Genomic DNA, 24,709 nt, shown 5'->3' on the forward strand with positions numbered 1-24,709 from the left:
GTTTTCATTATTATTTTTATTGAAGTATAGTTGACTTAAACCATTTTAACCATTTAAAAATGTACATTCAGTGGCATTAAGGACATCTACATAACCATCACCACCATCCATCTCTAGAACCTATCCATCATCCCAAACTGAAGCTCTGTACCATTAGATAATGATCCCTGATACTTTCCTCCCCTTATCCCCTGATAACCACTGTTCTACTTTTTGTTTCTATGAATCTGACTACTCTAGGTACTTCTTATTAAGTGGAATCATGCCATGTTTGTCTTTTTGTATCTGGCTCATTTCATTTAGCATATTGTCTTTAAGGTTCACCCATGTTTTAGCCTGTATCATAATTTCAGTCCTTTTTATGACTGAGTAATGCTCCCTTTTATATTTATATCACATTTGTTGACCCATTCATCCATTGATGGGTCCTTGGGTTTTTGTTTTGTTTTTTTTTAGTTCTACCACTTTATTGCTACCAACCCACCTCCCTCCACCCTCATGCACACGTGCTCAGTCATGTAACCCCATGGCCTGCAGCCCGCCAGGCTCCTCTGTCCATGGACTTTTCCAGGCAAGAATACTGGAGTGGGGTCCTTGGGTTATTTTGTCTTTTGTTTTTTCCCACCTTTTGGACATAGTGAATCATGTTGCTATGGACATAGATTTACAAATACTTCTTTGAGGCCCCTTTCAGTTCTTTTGGCTGTATGCCTAGAAGTAGAAGTCTTAGATCCACTTGTTTGTGTACTTGTAGCCACTGTGGAGAACAGCACATTCCCACCACCAATTCATAAGGACCCTAATTTCTTCACCACTTTCTCATCAACACTTGCTGTTTTCTGTTTTTGTTTTGCTTGTTTTTTGATAATAGCCATCCTAATGGGTATGACCTTGGAGGTTGGCTAGTTGCACCTGTAGAGTCCACTCTCCAAGAGTCTGGTCCCTAGTATGTTGAAATGTGCATACACCGAGAAAGTAACATAATAAACCCCCATGTATTCCTCACAGCAGGTCTAGCGGTTATCAGTTCGTGGCCAGTCTTGTCTCATTATCTGCGCCCCTCCCTCTTCCTCCTGCCCTGTGTTTGTTTTGAGGCAAATCCCAAATGTCACATCATTTTATTTGTGAACATTTTACAGATAATATCTTTAAAAGATAAGCACTTTTAATATTCCATTTTGTCTCACGGTGGAAGGGCACACAGAGATGTCCTCTTGAGCACATTATTCCCTGTCATTCCCGTGGCTCACCAGAGACATATGTAGTGGTCACACCTGTGGACACCTGGATGTCAAGTCCATTGCCATGCCAGGCTGTTGCTGAAAAGCTGCCTCGGTTGGGGCCCTGTGTCCCTGCAGGAGGCTAGCTGCCTGGGATCTGAGCAGCCATGTGGAAGAGCCCACCCAGATCTCTTTTAGGAGAAGGAGAGAAGAGAGCGGAGGAAGAGGGTGAGGGAGAGAGGGGGAAGAGAGAAGGGGACAGAGGGATGGGGAAGGAGAGAGGAGGGGAAGATAGAAGAGGATGGAGGGATGGAGGAGGGAGAGAGGAGGGGAAGAGAGAAGGGGACAGAGAGGGGCGTGAAGGAAGGAGAGGGGGAAGACAGAAGGGGGCAGAGGGTTGGAGAGGGGTGTGGAGGAGGGAGAGAAGAGGGGAGGAGAGGAGGGGACGGAGGGATGGAGGGAGCGTGGAGGAGGGAGAGAGGAGGGGATGGAGGGATGGGGGGCGTGGAGGAGGGAGTCGGGGATGGGAGAGGGAGAGGAAGGAGAAGAGTATATGTTTGTGTGTGGAGCTGTGAGGACAAGAAATGGGGAGTGAGAGCAGAGCAGTTGGGAGAGGCAGCCTTGATCAGGCCTTTGACTCTCCTACTCCCGAACTCTGTAGTGAGCTAGGGAGCTGCAGAGACACCCCAAGACTAACAGCACATTTGCCCCTCACCCCAACCCTTAAATCTGGGAACTCTGTTTGCCCATGGTGGATGAGATTGGTGACACACGCAGAGCTGCCGTGGGTACCAGAGGAGACCTTTTGTTCCGGGAGTGAGTGCTCGATTCCCAGTAGGTCTGAGGCTTCTTGTCCAAGTTTGGGGGTCTGTGCTATCAAGAGATGATGCTTTTACAAAGTTCAGTGGGTGGGGACTCCTCAGGATGGCGTGTGGACAGCAGGAGCCCTGTCTTCCTTTTTACTCAGTCCCTGGGTCCTGTTCCCTTATAATAAAGTGGCTTCTCATAGTACTTGCTCCTGCTGGGATCTGTTTCAAGTAATGAAAGGAAAGGGGGCACTGGTTACAATGTATCTATTTTTATCTTGGTTCTTACTTCTGCTTCAACTTTGTTGCCTACACCTAGTTTCCACTTGTATCATTGCTGGTGGTTGTACAGTCCTTTATAACCTTGTTTCCTTTCAGTTCTATCCTCCTTTCTTTCTATCTTTTCTAAGAATCTGACAGCTTTATGGAGATGTAATTCACATCACATACAATTCCCCCATGTAAAGTGCATGAATTCAATGATTTTTGGTGTAATCACAGAGTTGTATCCTGTTTTCTTAACATTCCAGACCACCCCATGGCCTCATCATCTCAGAGCTAGTCTTCCCCCTCTGCGGGCATCACACTGATCCCATCCTCAAGACAGATGACCTTATTGTGGGGACAGTGGCCAGTAGGCACTTTCCACCAATAAAATATTTAACTTAAACAGTCCCACAGAGGCCTCCAATTCATAGACAAGTGCTGCTTCAGACAGACCCTTCCCACTGGCAAGGCTCCATCACCACTCAGTTTCTCTCTACTTATAATAGATTTTTAAAAGCTAAACACAAACAACATAGCAAATTTGCCAGCTGTTTGACTGGTAATAAATCTGCTTAGGAATCTGTACTGTCCTTGAACAATCTTAGTTCTGGACAGATAAGCCTGTTGCATCATTCCCCCTTTCTAACCGGGGTTACCGTCTAGCAAACGGAGTAGAGCCTGTAAATGGACAACAGAGAGGTGAGCAATTATGTAATGTCAGATGGTCTAAGGGCCATGATGAAAAACAAACCAGACTGAAGGGACAGAAATTGATGGTGAGGGTGGGGATTGGTAGCTTATGCATAGTGGTCACTGAAGGCTCCTCACAAAGTGATGTTTGAATAAAGACCTGAAGGGAGAGAAGAGTGAGTTCACAGAAATCTGAGGGAAGGAACATCCCAAGCAGAGGAATAGTAAATGCAGAGACTCAGAGCAGGAGTTTGCCTTGCATGGTTGAGGAACTGTTAGATTATCCTGGGCATGTAGGCTAGGATGAAGACTGGACTTTACTCTGCATGAAATGGGACAATGTGGAAGGGTTTTGAGGAGAGGAGGAACATGATCTGGTGGGTGTTTTAAAAGCAGCACTCTGGCTACTGTGTTGAAAATGAGTAGTAGAGGCAAGGGGGCTTCCCTGGTGGCTCTTTGGTAAAGAATCCACCTGCCAATGCAGAAGACATGGGTTTGATCCCTGGGCTGGGAAGATCCCCTGGAGAAGGGCACGGCAACCCACTCCAGTACTCTTGCCTGGAGAATCCCATGGACAGAGGAGCCTGGCGGGCTGCAGTCCAAGGGGTTGCAAAGAGTTGGACACGACTTATGGCTGAACAACAACAACAGTAGAGTCAAGGAGACCAGGCAGGCAGGCTTTTGTGGGAATCCAGGAAAGAGGAGAAGATGATTGGAGGTGCTGAGAAATGGTTGGATTTTTGAAGGTAGAGTTGATGGAATTTGCTTATGGATTTAGATGAAGGTTATGAGGGGAAAGAGAGGATTTGAGGATGCAGAGGTTTGGCCGAAGCATCTGGAAGGCTTGAGTTGGCATTTACTGAGTGAGAAAGAAGGTAGGAGGAAATCAAGAGTTAGATTTTGGCCACGTTAGGTTGGAGGTGCCTCTCCAGGTAGAAAGCTGAGTCTAGAATTGAGAGATACCAATTAACTAATGATGTGAGTGCCTCCTGAGGGGCTTATGAAGAAGCAGAAGGTTCTGAAGTAGCTGAAATAAAGGTAGGCAGTGATGCCATAAGTGAAACAGACAGGAGCACAAGGGAGTGTGGGGTGACTTCTGACAGGGACAGTCAGAGAAAGTCCGCCTCCCTCCCTGGTCTAGGAGGCCCGTGTCTCCTTGATGAGCATTTGGGGGCGCCCACAGGTATGTGGCTGCGGGGTGTTTTCAGTGGGTTGTAGCGGGGAAGGCGCTCAACAACAGGGTCTGGGCCTTCCCTTTGTGTCCTCGGTACCTGCAGAAGTTTTGGCCTTGCATCATTATGAGATGGGTGAACCTGTTCTTTCTGAGCCTCAGTTCTTCGAGAATAAAACGAACAGGTTATACTAGCTCAGAGCCCTGGAATCAACTGGGAAGCTTTAAAAACCAATGCAGGGATCTGTCCCAGGCCCAATGAATCAGAGTTGCCACAGTGGAACCTGGGATTCTCTTGTGAAGTCACTCCCTGTGTTATTCTTTTGCAGCGGGTCCATCAGCGGTCTGCAGACAGGTATTCCGAAGTCCCTGGACCAGGTCATTCCTGAGGTCCACTTCAGCTCTAACATCCTGTGAGTCTTGTCAGAATGCTTGCACTGCAGTTCTCTTCCTGGGAAATGTAATTTTTGGTTGGGGGTGGAAGGGCCTAGAGAGGGAGAAAGGTAGGGACACCTTGGGCAGGGCAGGCAGGGACAGGTGTGTCGGCCAGGGTCTGAAGGGCCTCGGGAAAAGGTTCTGGGAGGGGTGGGGCCAGTGACAGCGCGCATGCCACCGGGGCCAGGTGGAGGCAGAGGACATGGTCCCAGCCCCCGGGCAGCGCTGCCGCAGAGCGAGGGAAGGGCGGGCTCTTGGGAAAAGGCGTCCAGGAGGAGGGGCCCTGCAGCATGAGCTCTGGGGTGAGGGCGGTTTTGGATCAGGTTTATGCTGGGGTCCAGTGAGGGGGACAGCTTGAGCTCTGACCCACAGGCCCAAGAAGGTTGGAAAGAAGCACTAGTGACTGAAAGGTACCCTGGGCAGTGGCTGGAGAGGTGGACACAGAGAAGATGGGAATGGATTCTGCCTGCTGGGGAAGATTTTGAGCTCTGTTCTGAAGGTGATGGGATTTTGAGATGGGATCAGATAAGTATTTTATAGCAGTCATCCTGGCAAAGACCGGTCAGAGACAAATGGAACACTTTCTCATTTTTGCGTGGGTCCACTGGGGCACTGTTTTCTTGTATGCAGCTGAGACTCTCTCTGGCTGTTGAAATGAAATGCCTCATGAAATGAAGCACTGGCCAGTGACCAACTCAGAACGTCCATGACTTGGGGTCACTTAGATCTGTAAGGAGGCCTCAGGTGTGTATTGAGGAGGGCAATAGTGTATGTATGGTAGAGAGTCTTCCTGTCTTCTTTAGGATTCAAGTTTTACATAGAAATCTGATAGTTTTAATTTGTAGCCTAGCCTGTTCAGTTTCTCAGAGGTCCTTCAAGTTAGTTTAATTTTACATATTAAGCCAAGACTTTCCCAAGATCCTCACACAGTTAATTGGTGAAGGGTAGTAGTTCTTCCTGTTTGCTTTGATCCAGCTAAAGTTTCACTGAGCTCCCATCTCTAGCCCCATAGCAGCAATGTCTTTTTCTGATGTTTCTGAACGTCCAGACTGATGTTGCTGCAGGTCATGGGAGTAGCAGCTTGCTCGATCATTCTCATTCTCTCTTTTGTCCAGCTTCCATCTTGGTTCAGAAGTTCTCCCACCTGGGAACCAACTCAAGTGCTTTCTTAGTATCTGCTAAGTAATCTTTCTCTTCCTCTGTGCTTTTATACAGATTGAGTTATTTTTTGCTCTTTTATCCCCTGGGATGCTCCTTCTAAATTAAAAAGGTGAGGGTAACTTCTATTTATTCACTTTTAAACCTTTAACTGTTAATAACAAAAATTGAACATAGATGATGTCAGTATTTACACCACATTTGATCATGTGGTGGAGCAGTGTAAAGAGGTCACCTGCAGGTTGTGAAACCACATATCTTCATCCTTCCTTGTAGTCTTCATCCAGCAGGCAGTGGCAGATACAAAGAAACTTGTCTTTGTGGTCTCACGGCCCAGTGTTCCCTAAATCATGTGGTCTTTCACTTTCATTGTTCTATAAATCTGCGATATTATTTGTTGCCTTGTCTCATTAGACAGATTGTACTGAATAAAGATCAGACTTTTCTTAGATTTGGAGGGCCTCTCCCCCACTTGATGTCCTATTATTGAACTCTCATTAATCTGTTGTTTTTGAACTTAACACTGTTAAGAAAGACAGGCCACCAAGTTTTCAGTTTCTTAGAGCCATTAAAAATTTTTTTCCTAGATTTGAGTCAATGTGGATGTTACCACATTTATGTATTTTTCCTTTAGCAATTTCAGTATATTTTCTGACTAAGGGATTATGTTGTTGTGGACCTATATCTTTATTTACTTCAGACTTCAAAAATGCAGCCTTCTACTCTCCAGTGTTTGAGGTTTGGTGAATAAACCTATATTTCAGTTATGCTCCCCCTTACCCCTAAACCGTCATCTCTAGAATAAAATAGAGCTCTGATTTTTAGGCTCTCATTAGAAAGCTCTTCCGTCTACTCAATCTCATTTCTCGGGACATTTTGCAATTCTGGTACATCTTTCTTAAGATGTGGGGAGCCAAAACTGCACAGCACATCTTGCTGTGGACACGGAGTGGTTCTGAATAAGGGTGGGATCACAAGTTTTATTTTGTTTCCACTGTCCTTTCTGATACAGTCCAGTATTTTCTGGGCTTTCAGTGAAGAGACATGCAACACGGTATCTTAAGAGAACAGTCTAAACTGATGCTTCTTTATTGAACAGTTTAGCTCAGAACCCATTATTCTAAAAGTGAAATTGGAATTGCTTTTCCTTAAGTGTTCCTTCACGTTTGCCTTCACTGAGGCTTCTTTGCCATAATTTTGCCTATTCATACAGCCCCCTGAGAACTTGTCTTTTAATTTTGCATTTTGATTTCTGGAACAGCTTTTAGGCATTTGCAATCTTGAAGGTTTCATTTTATTGCTTCAACAAATATTTATTGAGTGCCTAATGGAAAATGCAGTGGTGAACAAGAGAGATAAACCTCTTCCCTTGTGAATCTAACAGCCTAATGTATTTTCTGCTAGATTATTGGTTCCCAAAGCATTTTAAATATGATACCTCCTTTTCAAATTAATTTTTTCAGGGACTCTTATTCAGTAATGGGTTTGTTTTTTGTTTTTTAATTTTTTTCCTAGCTAATTTTTGGCTGTGCTGGGTCTTTGTTGCTGTGCAGGTTTTCTCTTGTTGTGGTGAGTGGGGGCTGCTCTCTAGTTGCAGTGGCTCTTCTTGTTCCAGAGCACAGGCTCTAGGCACATGGCCTTCTGTAGTTGCCGCACATGGGCTCAGTGGTTGTGGCTCCTGGACCCTGGAGCTCAGGCTCAGCAGTGGTGGTGTACTGGAGGCTTAGTTGCCCTACAGCTTGTGGACTCTTCTGGACCAGGGATCAAACCTGATTCTTATCTACTGCACCACCAGGGAAGTCCCAGTAGTGGTGTTTTTAATGGCTCGTCACTGGAAGCACATTTGTGGATATGAAGTTGGGTGCCCTATGGGTTGGAAACTACCATTCTAGGCAGTTTATGAAAGCATCAAGTTCTAGTCCAGAACTAGTCAGTGGTTTTAAAAAAAATGCCGTTGTTCATGATTTCCTATAAGCAACAATCAGATAAAGACAGACATACACATAGTTTGTTGGGTTTTCTGGTAGAATTTGGGCATTAGAAATTCTGCCTACTAGTTTTGCCATAATTATATTGTTTTTATCCTTTCAAAGAATTCTACTAGGTTAATCAGGCCTGGTGAGGGCCCTTTCAAAATCAAGGTGTTCCCTCCCTCTCATCTAGTTGATGTTTACCTAACAGTTTGGCAGAATGTCCTAGGCAGCAGGTAGACCCTGTAAGAAAACCGGGAATTTATATTCACTTTATTTATTTATTTTTTTAGTTTCCAGATCTTCCCTGAATAAAAAGTTATCCTGAGAGGATACAATGTCAGTCTGCCAGTTCTGAAGTTGTTCTTCACTCTCAAGGGGACTTGTATGCATCACGGCATATTTCTACCATCTCACCTCGCAGGGAGATTGGCTCTCAGCCTAGGCCCCGGAGCCCCGGGGAACCTGCCTTGCCTGCTGATTGGCCGCTCTAGATCACTGGGCTAGCTCACCAGGCCTGCATCTGGCTTGTTCAGACGCTTTAGGGTGAGCCCTACTGAATGCTCTGTGGGGTGGGCCGTGGGTCCTAGGCTGGTATTTGTGGCCCTGGGGCAGGGGCCATCACCCTGGGTCCTGCCCCCAGGTAAGGCAGGCAGGCAGGCAGGCAGGCAAGGCAGGCAGGCAGGCAGGCAGGCAGGCAGGCAGGCAGGCAGGCAGGCAGGCAGGCAGGCAGGCAGGCAGGCAAGGCAGGCAGGCAAGGCAGGGAGGCGGGAGGGCAGCCTTTTGTGGTCTGCTCTTTCCAACTTCGACTGCTTGCAAGTTTGCAGACATTGGTGTGTGCTGACACTTACTGTTTTGACTACAACTTTAATCTTAATTGGGCTTCCCTGGTGGCTCAGAGGTTAAAGCGCCTGCCTGCAATGCAGGAGACCTGGGTTCGATCCCTGGGTCGGGAAGATTCCCTGGAGAAGGAAATGGCAACCCACTCCAGTATTCTTGCCTGGAGAATCCCATGGACAGAGGAGCCTGGTGGGCTACAGTCCATGGGGTCGCAAAGAGTCAGACATGACTGATCGACTTCACTTTCACTTTTTTCACTTTTTTTAATCTTAGTTAAGTTACTTAACCAATTTTCTAGCTGGCAGTCCCTTGCTGAGTCATGCTAGATATACTTTAAGAGTTTTATAGTAATGAGTTTTGGAGCCCTCTGTAAGAAATTCCTCAAATTTTTTGGCCTGCCTAATTTCTTCTTCTTTTCATATGTTAAAAATATAATGTAATACAATTACTTAAGTAATAAAATTTGAAATAAATAGTTTGAATAAATAATTTTAAAGTGTAGATAAAAATGAAAGAAAATTTCATTTGTTGAGATATTTTTAACATTTTAGACTATTGCTCTCCCCTTTTTCATAAAAGCTATATTAAAATTTTTGGTTTGTTTTAAATAGAGACCCACTATACCATTTCTTAGTTCTGATTTTCCTAGCAAAAGATAGCTTTTGCTTTGACCTCTGACCATTCTCAGCCCACTCCTGAGGTTTCTCTGTGTGGAGAACAGGACTTCCACATAGGATCTCTGTGACTCAGAGGTAAAGCTGGTGGGCTCCTCACTAATCCTTGAACCACCCCACCGACTGCCACCACGCCTTTCCCACATGCTTTTCCCAGCCCCTTAAAAAGACCAGTCTGTTCAACCCTTCTCCCTCAACCATTTTTTCCTAGACAGAAGAGGAGCCCCGGGGAGTTGAAGGTAAAGCAAATACCACACAGGTGTCTCCTTACATTTGGCGTTGGCCTGCATAGTAGCTCACTTGGTACCAGGAGCCGGTGCTCCCACCACACCCAGTGTCTTCCCCTCACTTATGGGCTCCAACACTTCGGTCCCACGAGACAATCACTTGTTATCCAGAAACTTTTAACATCTCTTTTTAGTGATTCTGCCAGCTCATATTCTGTTAAGATAATTGGGGTTTCACTTTGTTATTATCTGCCATGATTAGACATTTTCTCAATTGGGGGGAGTCTGTTTCGTGTTCTATGAGAACTCTTTAAGAAGGCAGGTGTGTTTTGTTGGGGCTTGGTGGGATGGGACAAGAAACCAAGCCTGCAAGCCTGTTGATCCCATGGGGTGGCAATAGATATACCTATGCTGACTGGTCCCCTGTGATTCTGTTTCTTTTTTGTTTTTTTCCTGTATGTTTTCCCTTTTTTTAATTATAAAAGGAGTCTATTAGCACACACAAAAAAGTTGTGAAAAAATAACCCACCAGTAATCCCACTACCCTGCACAAATCACTTTTTCCTTTCAATCTTGGCTCAAATGCATGCTCAGTTTTACATTGTTATAGTTTGACAATGTTTTTGTATTTATCTTTTCTTAACACTGTAGTGATTTTCCATGTTGCTACCTAGGTTTCATAATTGGAGTCTTTAATGACTACATAATAGTCTATTAACCATTCCTTGTCCATGGACATTGAGATTTCTTTGTGTGTCTGTGTGTGTTTCCTTTTGGTGGTGTTTTAATAATACCATACACTTTTGCTTATAACTTGTGGGTGAATTTTTGTTCTTAGAACAAATTTCTGGCATTGGGGTTCCTGGGCCCAGGGATTCGCCCCTTATCTGGTTCTGCGCAGCCACTGTTCTGCTTTATGAAAGAGCTGTGTTGGTCAGCGTTCACAAAGGCTTTCAGTACCAACGTGCTGTAGGAGACACTTAAGCATGTCAGGCTCTGGGATGCTACAGCAGATGCAGGATTTATGGGCTGAACCAGATGAGGTGGGGTTTCTCTTCCTCTTCTCAGCAGGTTTGAACCAGCCAGCTCCACATTTCAACTAAATGTGAATGCCTTAGTAATTTCTTAATGGAAGGCCTCAGGTTTCCTCCTTTGCAATAGTTTTGTAGCTTTTCTTCTCCAAAGCATGAAGAAATCAGGTAGATTTTCTTTTCTTTGTGTATTAAAGTAAAATTGAGGGCTTTAAAACTGTTCCCTGGTCAGCTTGATAACTGTGTGCTTCTTTGAGAGTCACCCAGTCCCTCAGATTTAGTGATCCACTCACCAACCAGTAATGAATTTGGGGTGAAAATTAAGGAATCAAGCAGAGACTGACTAGAGAAAAAAAAAAACTTGGGGATGATATAGTTTGCTAGAGTTTATTGATGAGATAGCTTAAATCCTGGCAATAGTAAATCATTTTGAATTTGATTGAATTCATGCAGCAAAAAACCAAGTTATACAAAGTTAATGATCAATTACTAAGAGTAAATTAGCAGAAATTATAGCCAAGTCTCATATATGAACCAGAAGTTTTCTAAAGAACGGAGGTACTGGTGCTAAGCCAGGTTGTTGTTTTTTTTTTTAAGGACTGAGTAATTTTTTGCTTATGCTTATGATTGTGGAATGATGATATTCCCTGAGAAATTGAGGAAGTATCATGTGAATGCACCCTCTTTTCGGTTATGTAGCCAGCCAGGAGTTTCCCAGTTTGATGTTTAGAGCCCACCAGGCAGGCATGTCACGATGTACTAACTTTTCTCTCCACTCCCCCGCCCAGCATCTCCAGCATTTTGGAAACCTACTGGGGTAGAACTCGGGGGTGTGGCTTTCCACAGTGCGGGGGTTGGTGTGTAGGCGTGCTGGCTGCATGCGTGTTAGTGAGTGGGTTATGCGATGAAGATGATGCTGGATTGAGCCTGGTGGGATCCGGCCATCACTGATTCTGTTCTGTTTCTGTTCTAGCCCTTGCCTGCATCCAGCCATGGGGGATATGAAGACTCCAGACTTTGATGACCTTCTGGCTGCCTTTGACATCCCAGACCCCACTAGCCTTGATGCCAAGGAGGCCATCCAGACCCCCAGTGAGGAGAATGAAAGCCCCCTCAAACCCCCAGGGTTGTGTGTGGATGAGAACGTGTCCTTGTCTCACTCAGGCTCAGCCTCGGATGTGCCGGCTGTGAGTGTCATCGTCAAGAATACCAGCCGCCAGGAGTCGTTTGAGGCGGAGAAAGACCACATTGCCCCCAGCCTCCTGCATAATGGGTTCCGGGGCTCCGACCTGCCTGCAGACCCCCACAGTCTAGGCCACAACTGTGGGAAGTTTGACTCCACATTCATGAATGGAGATAGTACCAGGGGTTTCCCCGGCAAGCTGGAGGCCTCCAAATCAGAGCCGTTACCAACTTTTAACCAGTTTAGTCCAATCTCCAGCCCAGAGCCCGAGGATGCCATCAAAGACAATGGGTTTGGGATGAAGCCCAAGCACTCTGACAGTTACTTCCCTCCCCCTACTGGGTGTGGGTCTGTGGGGGGCCCTGTCCTGGAGGCTCTCACGAAGTTTCCAGTCCCAGAGCTGCATATGTTTGATCACTTTTGTAAGAAAGAACCCAAGCCTGAGCCGCTGCCCCTTGGCAGTCCGCATGAGCACGAGCGAGGTGGGCAGAAAGCATTGGAGGTGCACAAGGAACTAGATGCCAGTCGATTCTTCGGGGACGCCCTGGACTTCAGTAGCCATCCCGGCAACAGTATTGGAGAGCCCAAGGGGCTGGCCTCAGAGCTCGGCTCCGGCTCGGCAGTCCCCCCCAGGCAGCGCCTCAAGCCAGCTCATTCCAAGCTGTCCTCCTGTGTTGCGGCCTTGGTGGCCCTGCAGGCTAAACGAGTGGCCAATGTCGCCAAGGAGGATCAGCCCAGCCACACGAAGGATCCCTCAGGGCCCGCAAAGGAGGGCTCCAAAGGCAGCCCCAAGATGCCCAAGTCACCAAAGAGTCCCCGGAGCCCCCTGGAGGCCACCCGAAAGAGCATCAAGCCCTCCGACAGCCCTCGGAGCATCTGTAGTGACAGCAGCAGCAAGGGCTCCCCCTCTGTGGCTGCCAGCTCCCCACCAGCAATCCCCAAAGTCAGGATCAAAACCATTAAGACGTCTTCAGGGGAGATCAAGCGGACGGTCACGAGGATCCTGCCAGACCCTGACGACCCCAGTAAGTCCCCTGTTGGTTCACCGTTAGGAAGTGCCACCACCGAGGCCCTGAGTGAGGCACCGGAGGACGAGGCCACCAACCTGTCCGGAGTGGAGCACTTTGCTGAGGTGGGAGCACATCCCGGGAGCCCCCAGAGTGACCGGAAAGGGGAGGAGTGCACGGCGAAAGCCAGCGAGCCTTCGCCTTCCTGCTGCAGCTCTGGGGCCCGGGGTCCAAAGGGGGCTGCCTCGGGCACGCAGGCGGGCAGAAAGCCGCAGCAGAGCCCAGCGCCGCCAGCCTCCACCCCCGCCCCTGCCAACCTCCTACCCAAGGCCGTGCACCTGGCCAACCTGAACCTGGTCCCCCACAGTGTGGCAGCATCAGTGACGGCCAAGTCCTCCGCGCAGAGGCGGAGTCAGCCTCAGCCCACGCAGATGTCAGTGCCCCTGGTCCACCAGGTGAAGAAGGCCGCCCCGCTGGTCGTGGAGGTCTTCAACAAGGTCCTCCACAGCTCCAACCCCGTGCCCCTCTACGCGCCCAACCTCAGCCCGCCTGCGGATAGCAGGATCCACGTGCCAGCCAGTGGCTACTGCTGCCTGGAGTGCGGGGATGCGTTCGCCTTAGAGAAGAGCCTGAGCCAGCACTATGGCCGGCGGAGCGTCCACATCGAGGTGCTGTGCACGCTGTGCTCCCAGACGCTGCTCTTCTTCAACAAGTGCAGCCTGCTCCGGCATGCCCGCGACCACAAGAGCAAGGGGCTTGTCATGCAGTGCTCTCAGCTGCTTGTGAAGCCCATTTCTGCGGACCAGATGTTCGTGTCCACCTCCGGGAACTCCACGGCGCCAGCCACCGCGGCGTCTCCCTCCCCCTCCCAGCCCGGCCCAGCTTCAAGCAATGCCAGCACCCCACTCCCCGCCTTGCCACTCTACCCGGACCCCGTGAGGCTCATCCGGCACAGTATCAAGTGCCTGGAGTGTCACAAGCAGATGCGTGACTACATGGCGATGGCCGCACACTTCCAGAGGACGACTGAGGAGACCGAGGGGCTGGTGAGCAGGGCCATCTCCCATCTCTGGGGCGGTTGTCAGGCCCCGGGTTCACACAGTCCTGTACCTGGGGTCATTGATCTAGGGCGGTGGGGGCATTGGAAGAGCCCTGGGAGAGGAACCTGCTTTGCTGGCTAGCCACCCACCCGGATGTGTAGTGCTTGGGATTTCCTGAGAAAGCGTCCTGCCCGCAGCTGAGGGGTGGCCCTGATGGACTAAGGTGTGTATCTCTGGACGCTCCGCTCCCACTCCAGTGGCTGAGGGCCTGTTGCCCAGCTAGGGCTGGGTCTCTGGCTGCTGTCAGTGTAGCCCTTGCATGTGCCCAGAGAACTCAGGGGCAGGGGTAGGTGCGTCCCTGCCCGGCGCCTCAGGCTGTGTGTCTGAGAACCATGCCTTCACCAGGTTGTTGTGCCCGCAGTGGACAGAGCTGGTTTCTGCAGAACCCCTTTGGGGAAGCCCTAGCAGGGCCAACAGGAGGATGGATGTGGAAGGAGGGAGAGTGGACTGCCATGTGGGCCCCAGGCAAAGGCTTCGGGGCCTCCTCCTCTCATCTCTGTCCTTACCACTGAGAAAGCTTCTGCCCTTATCTCTCGTCCGATTCCTGGTTATGCTTGATGAGATCCTGATGAGTGTGTGTGTTTGTGCTTGATGTGTGTGTGCACATGATGAAATCCTAGTGTGTGTGTGTGTGTGTGTGTGTGTGTGTGTGTCTTTAGGCCCTCCATGCTGAAAGCACCCTTTGGCACCCCATGTGTCACTCGTGTCCATATCAGCAAGGTTGTCTGCAGAAGCAGGCCTCCCAAAGGCTCTCATCTTCCTTCTCCAGGTGTCTCTCTTCATGGCTTAGCCATGCCCACCCCCTCACCAAGCTTCCTTAAGCCAGGGCCGCAGTGGACCATGCACCTGTTGGTGCCTTGATGAGCTCTGCATTTGTCTTCTGAGTGGCCCCTGTGTGCACGGAGGCTCTGTGTTGAGAGCAGGGATGCCCGTGCGAGGAAGACCACAGCTCCTTCAAGAGCTCAGGATGGCTCAGCAAGGGCAGGGCTCCCCACCCAGACCGCTGGAGTGTGGAGCAGGCTAAGACTGGGGTTAAAACACGCTGGTGAGCAGTTGTGTAGAGTTCCTTGGAGGGACTGACTCATCATGGTTCCAGGTATAGGGAAGGTGCCTGTGCTGTGGACGTGACGTTTGAGTTGGCTCTGCCAGGGTGAGTTTGGGGGGGCGGGGACAGGTATGGAAAGTGTAGAGTGGCCAGAGGAACAGGGAGTGGTTAGGAATGAGGGGGTCCAGCCTTGGGGGTCCAGGGCTAGAGGCCAGAGGTGGAGTTCAGTGGGCAGCCCCCAGGAGGGGCCCGCTTGGGGCCACAAGGCTGTTGCCACTCATCTTTACCTTCTTAGTTTCAGTTTGCATTTCTTCCTGATTAGTCAGGTGGCATGTGGGCCCCCCAGGACGTTTCCTCTGGGGCTGTACCAGCATGGTTGCCTTGGACAGGAGTGGGTCTTCTGGGTCTTGTGGTCAGAACCTTTGCCAGTGGAGGTCTGATGCCTGGGCCCGTGGTTGCTTTCCCCCCACTGTTAATCATCTGCTCTTTAAAATCTGAGCAGGCTGAAGTCTGGGTGTAGGATCCCAGGCGGGCATCCTTCTCATCCTGCATCTTCTCTGTGTCATTCCCTTCTAGTGGGAGCTGCATAAGAGGGGTCCCCAGGCCCCAGGCTGGGCTCCACTCTAGGGAGGGGCTGCAGGGCAGCCCAGAGTCTTCCCAGAGTCTGAACCCCTCCCTCTGCAGTGGCTGGAGGGGTCCTCCCTTACATTCCAGGCCAGTTTGTTGGGCAGGTGTCAAAAAGGTTCTTATTCTTAAGCTTTTGTTTAACTATAACGTTACTGTCACAGCTAACCAAATTAGTAACAATTCCTTAATAGTATCTTATATTAAAAGTCTGTATTCAAGTTTTCCCTTTGGGTCGAAATTGTCTTTTTACAGCTGAGCTTATTGTGAATCACAAGCCAAATGTGAACCACGTGTTGTGTTTGTTTGTTCCAGCTTTTAAATATTTCTCAATCTAGAGCAGTACCTCTTCCTACTCCACCCAACAACTACACTACCCCCACCACACACCCCCCCCCCCCCAATTTTTCACATCATCACTTTATTGAAGAAACTGGGTCATGTGTCCTAAGGATTTTCCAGTACTGTTCTGGGTTTAACTGATTGCTTCCTGAGGCTTTTTCAGGATAATTTAGTTTGGCTGATTGTTTCCCCAGACAATAAAATTGTTGTTCTATACCCAATATTTTATCTATAGACTAGAAGTTAGAAGTGACGACTTGATTAGATTCAGATTCAGTCTTGAGGAGTGGGAATACTGTGTTCTTCATAATTCGTTACTTCAGGGAGGCTCAGGGTTCTTGACTGTCTCAGTTTTAATGATGCTAAACTTCATCAGTGAGTTTAGGCTAGTGATGTTCTGATCCTTTTCTTAGAAAGTTCCCTATCTTTTTACCATTAATAATTGCTGCTTGAGTCAGTGATTTTATTGGCAGTTGTGAGAGGGTGTGGTAAATTTTATTATTCTCATTTATCAGCTGGAATTCCATGTAAAATATTTTCCCCTCTTCCTTTGAGGGCTGTTAGGTTACCCTGAAATGTAGTTAATGTTGGAAAATTGGATAAATTTGTTTCCCTCAGTTAATAGTTTTCACAGTAGTGAATGGATGCCCCAGCAATCCTAAATGGTGTTTTAAGAGTCCCTCCTCTAATAGTTTTAGAAGTTGTGATAAAATACACATAATATAAAGTTCTAAGTGTACAGTTTAGTGGGGTTAAGAGGGTTCACATTGTTGTGCAATCAGTTTCCAGAACTCTTCATTTTGCAAAACTGAAACTCTAAACCCATTAAATACAAGTCCCTATTCTCCCTACTCCGTCCCCCTGGTAACCACCATGCTACCTCCTATTTCTATGAATTTGACTAGAATAAGCAAATTTCTAGAAAATGGAATCATACAGTGTTTGTCTTTTTCTGAAGGACTCATTTAATTTAGTATAATATCTTTAAGATTCATACATGTTCCAGCATTTGACAAATTTCCTTTTTTTTTGAGACTGAATAATATTCTGTTGTTGTATATACCACCTTTTGTTTATCCACTCATTCATTAATGGACACTGTTGCCTCTAGTTGTAAAATGAATAATGCCACTCTGAGCATGGTATGTGCACATGTGCTAAGTCTATTCAGTCGTGTCTGACTCTTTATGACGCTAGGGAATGTAGCCCGCCAGGCTCCTCTGTCCATTAGGTTCTCCAGGCAAGAATACTGGAGCAGATTGCCATGCCCTCCTCCAGGGGATCTTCCTGACCCAGGGACTGAACCCGCATCTTTCAGGTCTCCTGCATTGACAGGCGGTTTCTTTACCACTAGTGCACCTGGGAAGACCAAACATGGTATCCAAATATCTTTTCAGTTCTTTTTTTGTGTGATCAAATATTTCATTTTATTGAATTATTGTTGCTGTACAAAAAGGTTATACTCCATTTATAGTTACTGTAAAATATTGGCTATATTCCCTGTACTGTATAATATCAATTCCTTTCGGTATATATCCAGAAGTGGAATTGCTGGATCATATGGTAATTCTATTTAAAATTTTTCAGGGAACCCCCATACTGTTTTTTCCTATAGGGACTGTACTATTTTATTTTCCCACCAATAGTGCATCTGTTTTGTTTTTTTTTTTTCCATCATAGCCACCCTATTGGTATGAGATGACCTCCTCTATTATTTAGTGTTAGTGTTATAATAAGCTCATTGGTTTCTATATATTTATTATGTTTATATGTTCAATCATTCTTGTTTTTTCTTTTCCATTATGGTTTGTTACAGGATATTGAATATAATTCCCTGTGGTATACAGTAGGACCTTGTTGTTTATCCTTTCTCTGTATTTAATAGTTTGCATCTGCTAATCTCAAGCTCCCAGTGCCTCCCTCCCTCAGCCCTTCTCCCCTTTGGCAACCACAAACCTATTCTCTGTGTCTGTGAGTCTGTTTCTGTTTTGTAAATAAAGTTCAATTGTATCATATTTTAGATTCCACATATTAAGTGATACCATACGGTATTTGTCTCTTTTCTGACTTACTTCATTTAGTATGATAATCTCTAGGCCCATCCATATTGCTGCAAATGGCTTTGTTTCATTTTCTTTGGCTGAGTAGTATTTCTGCCTGTGTGTGTGTGTGTGTGTGTGTGTGTGTGTGTGTGTGTATACACATACATACCACGTCTTCTTTACCCCATTCTTCTTTTACCCCGTTCATCTGTCTGGGGACATTTAGGTTGCTTCCATGACTTTGCTGTTGTAAATAGCACTGCTGTGAACATTGGGGTGCATGTATCTTTTTTAATTGTAAGTTTTTTCCTGATATATGCCCAGGAGTGGTAATTGCTGGATCTAATGGTAACTCTATTTTGAACTTTTTGAGGAACCTCCATACTGTTTTTCATAGTGGCTGCACCAATTTACATTCCCACCAACAGTATAGGAGAGTGCCTTTTTTTCCACATCCTCTCCAACACTTATTATTTGTAGACTTTTTAATGATGGCCGTTCTGGCTGGTGTGTGGTGGTACCTTGTAGTTACGATTTGCATTTTTCTAGTTATTAGTGTTGTTGAGCATCTTGTGCCTGTTGGCCACCTGTATGTCTTATTTGGAAAAATGTCTGTTTAGATCTTCTGCCTGTTTTTTGATTGGGTTTCTTTTGTTGTTGTTGTTATTGAGTTGTATGAGCTGTTTTTTTTTTTTTCTTTTTTTAAAATTTATTTATTTATTTTTTTATTAGTTGGAGGCTAATTACTTCACAACATTTCAGTGGGTTTTGTCATACATTGATATGAATCAGTCATAGATTTACACGTATTCCCCATCCCGATCCCCCCTCCCTGAGCTGTTTATATATCTCAAAAATTAAGCCCTTGTTGGTTGCCCTGTTTGCGAGTATTTTCTCCCAGTCCATAGGTTGTCTTTGTTTTGATTATGGTTCCTATTGCTGTGCGAAAGCTTGCAAGTATGATTAGGTCCCGTTTGTTTATTTTTGCTTTTATTTCTATTGCCATAGGAGACTGACCTAAGAAAACATTGGTATAATTTATGTCAGAGAATGTTTTGCTTATGTTCTCTTCTAGGAGTTATTGTCTCATATTTAAGACTTTAAGCCATTTTGAGTTTATTTTTGTGTGTAGTGTGAGGGTGTGTCCTAACCTCATTGATTTACATGCAGCTGGCCAATTTTACCAGCCTGCTTGCTGAGGAGACTGTCTTTTCTCCATTGTATAGTCTCGCCTCATTTGTCAAAGATTAATTGACTGTAGATGTGTGGATTTATTTCCAGGCTCTCTGTTCTGTTCCATTGGTCCATGTGTCTGTTTCTCTACCAGTACCACACTGTTCTGATTATTCTAGCTTAGTAGTATTGTCTAAAGTCTGGAGGGTTAAACCTCCTGCTTTGTTCCTTTTCCTCAGGGTTGCTTGGGCAATTCTGAGTCTTTTATGGTGCCATATAAATTTTAGGATTATTTGCTTCAGTTGTGTGAAAAATGTCCTGATAAGGATTGCATTAAATCTGTAGATTGCTTTGGGTAGTATGACGATTTTAACAATATTAATTCTTCCAATCCAAGAGTCTTTCCATTTCTTTGAATCATCTTCACTTTCCTTTATCAATGTTTATAGTTCTCAGCATGTAAGTCTCCTTCACCATCTTGGTCAGGTTTAGTCCTAAGTTTTATTTTTGATGTGATTTTGGAAGGGATTTTTGTCTGAGTATTGCTTCCTCCACTTTCTTGTCATTTCCATTTGCGTGAAATGTCTTTTTTCCGTCCCCCTACTTTCAATCTTGGCATGCCCTTCACTCTGAAGTGGGTCTCTTGTAGACAGCATGTTGTAGACTCCTGTTTTTTTAATCCACTCTCATATTTTGATTGGAGCATTTAGTCCATTGACATTTAAGGCAATTACTGATTGATAAGTATTTATTACCACTTTAAACCTTTGTTTTTTCAGTTGATTTTTTTCTTCTTTGTTCCTTTCTTTTGTTTTTCCTTTTGTGGTTTGATGGTTTTCTTCTGTATTGTGCATGTGTGTCCTTTTGTTTTTTTTGTCAGTCTATTGTATGTCTTTGATTTGTGATTCACTCTTCTCCATGCTCAATTATGCCATTTTGGTCGGGCGGTGGGGTCCCATCAGGCTGGTTCCCGTATTCCTGTGTTCCTTTCACATGAACTCATTAAACCTTGAGACGCTTCCCTACTTTGAGCCACAGCAAGATTTGGGCATGTTTCTTGTGCTAAACCTAGAATCGGTCAATTTTTCAAGAGGCCATGATGGTTTTTTTTTAAAGTGAGAAATGATATTTAGAGGCTACATTCTGGGCACCAGATATGCTTATTCTGCTGAATATGTTTCTAGGCCTTTTTAGTGGCCAGAACTAAGAAATACAAAGTTTTAAAATAAGGAAAGGGAGATCTTGAGTTTATACTGGTACTGAAATGTAAGATTATACTTAAAAAAAATTTTTTTTTTAATCTTATTATTTTTGGCTGTGCTGGATCTTTGTTGCTGCACGGGCTTTTCTCTAGTTTCGGTGAGTGGGGACTTCTCACTGCAGTGACTTCTCTTGTCATGGAGTGCAGGCTCGAGGGTGCCAGTGGTTGCAGCTCCCAGGTGTGGTGCACAGTTACGGTGCATGGACTTGGTTGCTCTGTGGCATGTGGGATCTTCCCAGGTCAGGGATCAAACCTGTCTCTCCTGCACTGGCAGACAGATTCTTTACTACTAAGCCAGCAGGGGAGGCCAAGATCATACTTTTTATGTAACTGATTTTATACTGAAAATCTTGGTTCCTAAAATTTTCCTACTATACACACACACATACATACATATACACATATATACACACAGATTTCAAAATGCTAAGACCAATATTAATTCTTTTTTTTTTCCCAATATTAATTCTAACCTTAGGACACCACATAAAGTTGAGTGTGTATTTGCAGTTAGTTCTTCATGTCCTTAGAATATATCATATTCAGGATGTATAAGTCAAAATACTGTGCTGTAAAAGTCACAGAGAATAATTTTTTTTTACCAACTCAGTGGCCTGTCTTCTTTCATCTGTGTTCTTATCCCCTCTCCCTCAGTGTATTATTTTTAAACAAATCCCAGCATTATAGTATCTATTGCAGTATATATATCTAAAAGAAAAAGTTTTTTGCTTAAAAAAAACCCATAGATATAATATCATCACACCTCAAAATTAATAATAATTCCTTATAATCAAATCTTAATATCAAGTGTCAAATGTCTCAAGTTAGGTTTAAAATATCCAGTTATCTCATTTCTTTTTACACTTGGCTTACTTGGATCAGGATCCAAATAAGGGCTATCAATTTGCAGTTGTTGAAAATGTCTTTTAAGTCTCTTTTAATCTGTAAATTCCTCTTCCTTAATCTTTTTTTTTTCTTTTTTTGCCTTGGCATTTCTTTTGTTGAAAAAGCTGGATTGTTTGTGCTGTAAGGGCCCTACATTCTGGATATCACTGCTTAAAACAGATCTTTTCCTGGCCTCCCTAACAGTTTATCAGTCTGAGCACTCCTGAGCCCAGGTCAGTGGCTGGCTCCCTTGTTACTAAGCAGGGCCACTCCAGACATAGGCCCCCGCTCAGCCTCTCGCTCTCCCCTCTGGGCTTCTGCACTCTCCCTGTCTGAGAGCTTCTGTGAGTCGGCCTGGAGGACTTGTCAGCCTCTGGTTCTTTCCTGGGTCTGAGAACAAGGAAGCTGATAGCTGTTCTGTGCTTTTCTGTGGATGGATGTGGGCAGTTGTGGCTCCAGGCACTGCTCCCCCACCCCAGAGTGGGCAGACAGACAGCATACGGAAACTCGGTCTGCATGGAGGCTTCTGAGTGTTAACCATGGGGGCTCAGGTCTGCTCTGGGAGTCTCTGAGCCAGCTTACCGAAGGTGTTGAGTCAGAACCTGCTGAGCCAGGGCAGAGGCCCCGGTAGGCCTGGCAGTGTAGCAAGATTTTAGAATGCAAGAAGTGCCTTGGGCCTCCGGAAAGGGAAAGCTGGTCCTCTGCTGAGCAAGGGGAGAGCAGGATCACAGCCCGACGTGTAGGACTGATTTTGGGGAAAATAGGGTTAGGTCTGCCTTTGATTAATAAGGTGAGAGGCAAAGCTAGAGTGGGCATCAGTGTCATCACTGCGTGAGGCCTGGGGGTGTCACCAGTGTCCTAGGGGAGTTGGGAGAGAGAACGGTTGGGGGTGGTGGCCCTTCTGATCAGCGTCCTAGGAAAGCCAGGCAGCCCTGGTTGAGAGCTCCTGCCTGAACTGCTCTCTCCATGTTCTTTCCTAGACCTGCCAGGTGTGCCAGATGCTGCTGCCCAACCAGTGCAGCTTCTGCGCCCACCAGCGGATCCACGCCCACAAGTCCCCCTACTGTTGTCCGGAGTGCGGGGCCCTCTGCCGCTCTGCCTACTTCCAGACCCACGTAAAGGAGAACTGCCTGCACTATGCCCGCAAGGTGGGCTACAGGTGGGTGCTGTCCTGGGCTTGCCCAGTGGCTGCTGCTTTTTCTGGACTGTAGCTCGTTTCAGACTGGAGTTTGGGGAGTTCCCTAGTGGTCTAGTAGTTAGGGTTGGCTACTTCTGTTGCCGTGGCCCAGGTTTAATCCCCGGCTGGGGAACTGAGATCCCATAAGCCACATATTTTGGCATAGCCAAACTATTAGAGGAATTTTGAGTTTTGGTCTTATGAGCCCTGGGCTCTAGCTTAATAAGACAAGAATGTTGATTGGTATGTGGACAGACATTTTTACTTTGTAGGGAACCAGAAAAGCAGAGAGAAGAACAAGGAGTTAAAAAGTTAAACATTGGGGGAAAACAAAAAGCTTTGGGACCTTCCTGGCCATTCAGTGGTTAAGACTCTGAGCTTCTACTTCAGGGGGCACAGGTTTGATCCCTGGTTGGGAAACTAAGATCCCACATGCTGTGAGTGGCACAGTGTGGCCAAAAGATAAAAAAAAGAGAAGAGCTTTAAAGAGGAAGGTATTGGGGAGATTAGGCTATACCTAACATTCACTTTGTCAGTTTGATTTTTTTTTTTAAAGGTATATAAATTTGCTCAGAAAGTTATCATGCTTGGCATATTAATTTTAAAGTACTATTTCAATAATAAATTTGCACATTTTGGTACCTTCAAATGTTCTCAATTTCTGAACAAATGACAAGCTGCCAAAGTCAAAGAACTTTTATCTTTGTGTTGATTAGTTTTTGTCAGTTTGTGAGAAGTAAGACCTGAGAATGGAAAAAATGATCAGCTTCATGGTAAAACCAAGAAAACTCTGTTTTAAACTGATCTACCTCTATGGTGTTAAACGGATATAAGCAAGAAGTCATTTTCAAAGAAAAGATCAAAATGAGGGTGAACGCTCCTTCTAAAACTCATTGATCTGTAATTTTACATTGACCCAATCAGGTCTCCTTTACGTGTTTACTTGCTTGGGAGTTTCTACAGCTTATGTTTTCTGATCATTTTTGCTTCAGAAATTTAATTTTGCCCAAATTTATTAAGGTTTTCTTCTCTTTGGTATTAAATTTTGATTTAGTTCATTTAATGGGCTTCCCAGATGGCCCAATGGTAAAGAATATGCCTGCCAATGCAGGCGACTCAAGAGACACAGGTGTAGTAATCCCTGGGTCAGGAGGATGCCCTGGAGAAGGGAATGGCAACCCACTCCAGTATTCTTGCTTGTGGAAACCCATTTTCCCTTGCCTGGGAAACTGCCAGGGGAGACTGGCGGCCTATAGTCCACGGGGCTGCAAAGAGTCGGACAGGACTGAGCAACTGAGCACAGTTCATTTAATAAACTTTTTTTGAGTTCTTATTGTTGCTTTAGCCTTGTGCCAAACACTCAAGACACAAAGATGGTTAAAACCCATCTCCTGCGCTCAAGGGGGCTTCAATCCGATGGCTTTCAAACATGCACGCAGGTACTTATGATTCAGAGTGGCTAAGTCCTATATTTGAGGAATGGTCAGGAAAGCTTCATAGAGAAGATAGGAGGAGGTTTTTAGGTAGAAGAAAGGAGGCGAGCCTATCTGGCAAGAGCAAAGGCAGGGGTGCCAGCACCCACAGAAAACTCTTAGGAAGGATAAACATGGTGTGGGTCACGATGAACTGGAGGAAGGGTGAGCAATGAGACAAGGGGGTTGTTAGGGGCCAGGCTGCGCAAGACCTTGTATTCCTTGGCAGGCATCTGGACTTTTTCCTGGGGATAGTGAGGAGCGATGGAAAGATTTGCAGCAGGGGAGTGATCCAGCCAGATCTGTGTTTTAGAAAGATCATTCTGGAAAGCTGATACGTGTATTAGAGGTGAGAGACTAGAGACTGGTTGTGTGACAATTCTGATGAGACACCGAGGGATCCAGCTAAGGCATGGCTGTGAGGATAGAGAGAAGGAAAACCTGAGAGAGATTTGGAAAGGAGAAGCATTAGGGCTTGAGGATGGCTTATGTACCAGGGTGAGGGATGGGGAGTGGTTAGTGATCACTTCCAGGTTTCTCTCTTGGGATAACCATTTCCAAATGTAGGCCTATTTCTTTTACGTGTTAGAGAGAATGGAGACGCTAACATATATGGGAAGAAAACAACCCAGAGATGGGGTTATACAGAGCCCTTGCCACCATGTTGCAAAGAGCATGGCTTGGCAGCATTCTAGGCTACATTTTAAAACTGAACACCTGAATGAGTGCTTTTTGCAGTATTCATAACACTTGAAAATATCTTTCTAATTTTGACGTAAGTGTATGCTGCTTGTTTCAAGATCTAATTGAATCCATAGCAATCAATACTTTAGCTTTTGTACTTGAATTTTTAAAAAAAAATATTGATTTATTTGGCTGCATTGTGGGTTTAGTTGCCCCATAGCATGT

At 45.8% G+C, this 24,709-nt stretch overlaps 1 protein-coding gene across 3 annotated transcripts in view; it reads left to right on the forward strand.

Moving 5' to 3' along the window:
* ZNF592 (zinc finger protein 592) overlaps positions 1 to 24,709 on the forward strand; it is a 48,301-nt gene that overhangs the window by 14,944 nt on the left and 8,648 nt on the right. The window contains exons 2-5 of one of the 3 annotated variants that reach the window (XM_043921576.1): positions 4,484 to 4,567; positions 4,962 to 5,088; positions 11,463 to 13,725; positions 22,132 to 22,310. In XM_043921576.1, coding sequence (XP_043777511.1) covers positions 11,482 to 13,725; positions 22,132 to 22,310 — 2,423 coding nt within the window. In that variant the 5' untranslated portion in view covers positions 4,484 to 4,567; positions 4,962 to 5,088; positions 11,463 to 11,481. The remainder of the gene's footprint in view (positions 1 to 4,483; positions 4,568 to 4,961; positions 5,089 to 11,462; positions 13,726 to 22,131; positions 22,311 to 24,709) is intronic. The other 2 variants (XM_043921575.1, XM_043921577.1) reach the window with 2 other exon arrangements.

The sequence above is a fragment of the Cervus elaphus genome, chromosome 13 (genome assembly GCF_910594005.1).
Source record: "Cervus elaphus chromosome 13, mCerEla1.1, whole genome shotgun sequence".
Lineage (NCBI taxonomy): Eukaryota > Metazoa > Chordata > Mammalia > Artiodactyla > Cervidae > Cervus > Cervus elaphus.